Source organism: Gracilinanus agilis, chromosome 2 (genome assembly GCF_016433145.1).
Source record: "Gracilinanus agilis isolate LMUSP501 chromosome 2, AgileGrace, whole genome shotgun sequence".
Lineage (NCBI taxonomy): Eukaryota > Metazoa > Chordata > Mammalia > Didelphimorphia > Didelphidae > Gracilinanus > Gracilinanus agilis.
This window is the reverse complement of record NC_058131.1, coordinates 378,513,196-378,519,738: the sequence shown is the minus strand read 5'-3', so window position 1 is coordinate 378,519,738 and position 6,543 is coordinate 378,513,196. Positions and strand designations below refer to the sequence as shown.

General features: G+C 40.1%; 1 protein-coding gene across 1 annotated transcript; it reads right to left on the bottom strand.

Moving 5' to 3' along the window:
• Positions 1 to 3,464: 3,464 nt before the first annotated feature.
• Positions 3,465 to 4,421, bottom strand: LOC123233800 (integral membrane protein GPR137B-like). Its single transcript, XM_044659844.1, has one exon. It carries the CDS (start codon positions 4,419 to 4,421, stop codon positions 3,465 to 3,467), a length of 957 nt encoding a protein of 318 aa, XP_044515779.1.
• Positions 4,422 to 6,543: the final 2,122 nt, after the last annotated feature.

Here is a 6,543-nt window from a genome sequence, read left to right as displayed (position 1 = left end):
GTTCTCAGGGTCAAGCCTGTTTGTCCCCTTGCTTGTTCCTCTGCCCAAAGCTTCTTTAACAGTCTCAGGGAGCTGCTTCCACAGTTGTGCACCCCTCTGCACTGGGTCCCCACCCAAGGTCCACCTGCACTCAGGATCCATGCTCACGCCTGTGCTCATGATCTGCATGTGTGCCTGAGCTCAGGGTCTGTGTTCAAAGTCCATGCGTTCTTTAACCTCTTGGGGTCTTAAGTCTTGATGCTCTCAGGAGCAGGCCCTTGTGACCCCAGGTGGCTGACAAGGATTTAATGGGTGCCCAAAATTCTCTCTGACTCTTTTGAGCTGGCTCTGGCACTGTAGGTGATGTGTGTGTTGGAGGGGGGTTGCTCAGCTTGCATTTTAGTGAGAGCTGTTTCACCTCCTTATAACATTTAAATGCCCCAATTGCACGTACCTTCAATGCTGTGCCCTGTTGTGGGGTCCCTTCATTCGTCTGGATTTGTTTTTATGTCTTCTTGAGGAGCCCTATATGTGTGAGTTAGGAGAGGTCAAGTAGCTGCTTTTTACTCTGCCTCTATTTTGACCTGGAACCAGAAATTTATATTCTTGAGTGCATATATTAAAAAATTAGGGAGCACAGAGGTCAATGAATTGGGCATGCAAATTAAAAAAAACTAGAAAAAGAACAAATTAAACATCCCCAGATAAAAAACTAAATTAGAAATCCTAAAAATTAAAGGAGAAATTAATAAAATTGAAAGTGTCCTGCTGGAAAGAAGGTGTATTCTTTTTGTCCCTATTTATTTTTCTCCATGTATTTATTAACTGCAATTTTTCTAATATTTCATTCACATCTCTTACCTCTTTCCTATTTATTTTTTTTGGTTTGATTTATCTAGTGCTGATAGAGGCAGTTTCAGGTCTCCCACTAGTATAGTTCCATTATCTATTTCCTCTTTAAGCTCCAATTTTTCTGTCTTTACAATTTGGGTGCAATACCTTTTGGTGCATACATGTTTAGTACTGATATGTCCTCATTGTCTATACTGCTTTTTAACAGGATTTAATTTACCTTCCTTATCTCTTTTAATCAGAACTATTTTTACTTTGGGTTCATCAGATATTATGATTATGACCCCTGCCTTCTTTTTCTCAGTTGAAGCCCAATAAATTTTGTTCCAGCCTTTTATCTTTCCCCTGTGTGTGTCTACCTTCATAATGTGTGTTTCTTGTAGACAACATATGGTAGGATTTTGGTTTCTAATACATTGTGCTATTTGTTTCCATTTATGGGTGAGTTCATCCCATTTACATACAGAGTTATGATTACCACCTATGCATTCCACATCATTTTAATTTTCTCTCCTAGGTCTGCCCTTTCTTCTTTCACTATTTCCTATTACAACAGTATTTTGCTTTCCTAATCCCCACCCTTGTTCTACTTCCCTTTTCACCACCTCCCTTTTTATTCCCCTCATATTTTTCTTTACGGTTTATTAAATTCCCTCCCCACTCTCTTTCCCTCCCTTTTTGAATTCCCCTTCTCAATCCCCTCCTCTTGGTTTATTCCTCTCAACTTTCCTGTAGGGTAAGATATATTGCAATATTCCAAAGGATCTAGAAGCTCTTCCCTCTCGGAACTGATTCCACCAGGTGTAAGTATTACCTACTGGCTCTCTCTTCCTCTCCTTATAATAGTATTCTTCTTCTCTGCCTCCCATGTGCCTCTTTATGTGATATAGATTATCCTATTTTTCTTATTCCTTCAAGTTTCTTTTTGCGCAATCTTCTATCATCCCCCTTTTTCTTTTTTCGCATATCATCTTAAACCACTTAGTACCCCAACCTCTACCTCTGAATAATTCTTCTAATAACTATCATAATGAATACAATTTTGACAGTTACAAATAATATTTTTTCATGTAGGAATATAAAGAATTTGACCTTATTGAAGCCTTTAAAAAAAAGAAAAAAATCCCCTCTCTTTCTTATTTACTTTTTTATGTTTCTCTTGAATTTTGTATTTGGACATCATATTTTCCAGTTCATTCTGGTCTTTTCTTTATAAATATGTGGAAATCTTCTATTTTGTTAAATGCACATACTATCTCCTAGACTTATATAGTTCATTTTGATACGTAGGTGATCCTTGGTTTTAGAACCAATTTTTTCAACTTTTTTAATATCATATTCTATGCCTTTCTATCCTTTAGTGTGGAGGCTGCCATATCTTGTATAATCCTGATTGATGCTCCTTGATATCTGAGCATCAATCAGGCTTCTTACAATATTTTCTCCTTAACTTGGAAGGTCATGAATTTGGCAATTACTTTCTTGAGTGTTGTCTTTTGAGGGTTTAATGTAGATGGTAATCTATGGTGTAGATGGTAATCTGTGGATTCTTTCAATATCTAATTTTGCCCTCTTGTTGAAGAAGATTAGGGCAATTTTCTTGGATAATTTCTTGTAGGATAATATAAATATTTCTGTTTATTTCTAGGTTTTCAAGTAGACCTCTGATTCTCAAATTCTCTCTTCTAGACCAATTTATCAGGTGCATCATCTTCTCAGTGAGATATTTCATGTTTCCTTCTATTTTGTCATTCTTTTGACTTCTCTTTATTAGTTCTTGCTGTCTTGTGAGACCATTAGATTTTTCTTGCCTAATTCTGATCTTTGAAGACTGGTTGTAAGCTATCATCTTTTGATTCATTTTTTTGGTTTGCTCTATCCTGTTTTTTTTTTTTAAATTGGAATCTTATTGGAAATTTATTAATCTGAGGAATGCATCAAGCCATACAGTACACATTAAACTATATATTGTATACTTTTAAAGTGAATTATACATAAAAATATCTGTGCAAACTAAAAAACACATTGCATCAACAAAGTCTTGGGAGAGAATCTTACTATACTTTAGCATTATCTTTTAAGTTATATGAAATATGACTTCTGTAAAAGTACAAGTAAAAAAATTAAATTATGCCTAGGGAAATAACTAGGCTCAGTTCTTTAGTACTAACTAAAATAAAGTTTTGTCTATCTAAATTATTGCTTAGTCCCACTGGAGCCATCAGAAATCTGTAGCAAGAAACAAAGTCAAATCCTACTTTTTCTGTGACAGTGCCCTTAACATCTGGCTGTCTCTGAACTTGTTTTTCTGAAACTTTTCACTGCAGAATAAAATTGTGAGAATTTATTTTTCATATACTGTATTAATTCCTATGGGGGATTACTGTGTATTCCTCGGTCTGGGATCTGGGTTAGAGATACCATCTAATCTACTACTTTTGCATTTTTCTTTGTCCTTGGGAATCCAAAGGAATAATTTTTTATTAAACCCTTGTACTTCGGTGTGTTGTCTCATAGGTGGAAGATTGGTAAGGGTGGGCAATGGGGGTCAAGTGACTTGCCCAGGGTCACACAGCTGGGAAGTGGCTGAGGCCGGGTTTGAACCTAGGACCTCCTGTCTCTAGGCCTGACTCTCACTCCACTGAGCTCAGGACCATCCCAGGGTTTGTCAGGTCCTTTGTAGGATTTCTAACTCTGAAGAAGTAAACAACTAAGGTGGTGGGCAGGATCTCCCACACAAAAAGGACCACTCCAAACACTACATAGCCAGCATCTCCAAGCTGATTTTTCAGATCTGCCTGGTCTGATAAGTTGTACCAGTCATAATCGAAGGAATGGACATTCTTATTCTGAGAAAAGGATAATATAAACAAGTTGTACCAGGCTCTGGATGCATAAAGCAGGATAACGGTCACTCCAATGGTAGTCACTTGACACACAGATGAACCCTTAGATTCCAAGTATATATTGGCTGAGGACATCTTGGAAATCTTGTAGAGGCAGACAGACAGCGAGATGGCGCAGAGAACAAAGAGGGTATTGTTAATGGCAACTCGAACTGAAATAATAATCTTTCTCTCCCAATTTTCTGTTTTTACGAGTACTGCACAGGTTAGATTCACCAACAGAAAAAGAAGACTGATGAAGAGGGAAGCCAGGTAGAGGGGAAGTCGGTATTTCAGTAATTCTGGGGAGTATTTTGATTTTGCTTTGAAAATCACCTGAGTGAAATACAGGTTCATCAAGGTCAAGGTGAAAAATTGGAGGCACACGGGAAAGCAATAAAGCAGCCAAAAGACGAAAGGGCTCAGTGAATTGGCCGCGACAAAGTCTTTGAAGTAGAAGGAGAAGAGGATGGTCCGCAGAGAGGCCCAGAAAAGGCAGAGGAAGAGGAAGAGGGTCTGGTAGCTGAAACGCTTGTGTCCGTAGTGCAGGACCAGCCAGAGCTGGGCGTAGATGAACACGAAGAGGAGTGAGTAGAAGACGGTGTAGAAGATGGTGAGGCCAAGCTTTACGTAGGGGGGCAAGGCTGGGGTCAGGGTGGGTGGCAGGGAGTCATTTCTCAGTGGGTCCCATTGAGGAACCTCCATCAGAAAACCGAGGGCTCGGCCGGGCTGGGCTGCAGGCGCCACTCAGACTTCATGGAGTCCTCAGGCTGCGTCTGGAGAGGCTGCAGACGCTGCTGCTGCTGCCACTGCCACCGCTGCCGCTGCTGCTACTCGGGCCAGTGCCCCCTTTCATCTTGCTGGGCTAGGAGCTCAGAAACTGAAAGAAAACAAGCTCGCACTTCCTCTTTGGCTGCCCTGGGTCCCCTGGCCCGGGCACCACATGATCGTGGTGCTGCTGGGTCTATCCTGTTTTTCATGACTTCTAGCTGCTTAATTCTGGTCTCCAATTAGTTTATCATTTCATTTGATTTCTGGCCTTCTTTTTCCAAGAGTGTGTTTCTGTCTTTTAAACTGTTATTTTGTTATTGAACTATTTCCCACTTTTCTTGCCACGTTTCTTCTGTCTTTCTAATTTGGTTCATATTCTTAAATCTGAGCTCCTCAAGAGCTTGTAACAATTTTCCATTTTGGGGAGAAGGTTTGGATATGTTTGCTTCTTTGTTGTCTTCTGCTGTTTCCTCTTTAGTCTGTAGTTTTTTCTGCATCAAAATTATCTAGAGTCAAGTTTTTTTTTCTTGTTTCTTTTTTTTTTTTTTTTTGTAGTTGTGGATTACAGTTCTTGGCTGTTGTTGGCCATTGCTTTAGTTTCTTCCCAGTCAGAAGTAAGAGTGAGGAGGATAGGCAAGTCTTTATATTGAGCTCTGGAGAGGTTTTTGCCCTGAGGCTGTTTTTCGAGTCTCTGAGAGGGTGTTTGCTGTACACAGCACTGCTCTGTCTCTTCGCCCAAACTCTGAGTTCCTCAGCCTTCTGGGGTCCCAAGTCTCTTAGTGTTAATCTGTGGTATCCCCAGCCAGCCCCATGAGAATCTAGAGGTTTCCTCATGCTTGCCCCAACTCTGGTGCCATAGGTGGAGAAGGACAGTGATGGTGAGCTCTCTCTTTGTTGGTAGTTATTTTGCTCCCCTCTATCATGGAAATGCCCAAACTCTGCCTACCTTTGATTCTTCACCCTACAGTGGAACCCCTTTTCTCATCTGATTTTGGTTTTGTCCTTTTGAAACACTTTATATCAGTTGGTGGAGAGGAGAGAAAGAGCTTTACTTCTTCTCTGGGGCCATCTTAACCTGGAAGTCTTGAAGTAAATTTTAAATTGTATCTTTGCTATCTACCCAACCGAATCCTGAAGTTGTCATAATAGTGATTATTTTCTAGGTCAACATATTATGGACTACAGAAAGTTCTTACTTTAACCTCCTTTTTATTTTCCATTCCATTAAACAATCCCTTTCCTGGTCTTTTCCAAGTATTTCACACTTCATATTCTACAAATACCATCCCAGATGCAGTCCAATGCCTGAGTCCCAGGTCAAAGTTCCAAGTCATAATTCCAAGCCACAGTCCCAGTCCATGATCTTCCAAGCCTAAGATCCAGGCCCCTCTAATTGTGTTTTTGATCCAATCAGGCACATCTTTGATGGCCCTGTCTTGGAACTCTACACTTAGTCCTCACCTCAAACCGTGGATTATGTTCTTATCCCAAGCCCATACTGGGATTCCTGGTTTCCTCTGGGCCCAAAAGGATCAGCCCACTTCAGTCCAGTTTTCCCTGAGCTAGGACTTTTGACTTCTTTACAGGTTTGAAATTTCAAGGGGTGTGGGTTGCCTTGTACTACTATTTGCCCCAGCAGAATCTCAAGGATCTGAATATTAACTTGAGCTTAGGTTGGGAACCTGTTGCAGTAGATACAGGGTGGAGGTGTGTGTCTTGTGCTTGGCTTGCTTTTCCCTCCTTACTATAGCTTATTACTGCCTCTGCTTTCCTATCACCCCAGTGCCCTAGATATTGTCTACATACTTTTTGGCTTTTTCTTTTCTTGGAAGTTGTTTCACCCTGTCTCCTTATTGGTTCTTTTACTACTGTATTCATTTTATGATCTTTTAAACTTGATTGGAGAAGATTCTCATGGTGACACAGAACTGCTGCTCTAGTTACTCCTTCATCTTTCATAACAACTTTTCATAATTGTCTAGAGCATTGAGAGCTTGTGACTTGCCCATAGTTAGTCAAATGCTTTATGTCATGATGCCTTTTAACAAAGAGGACA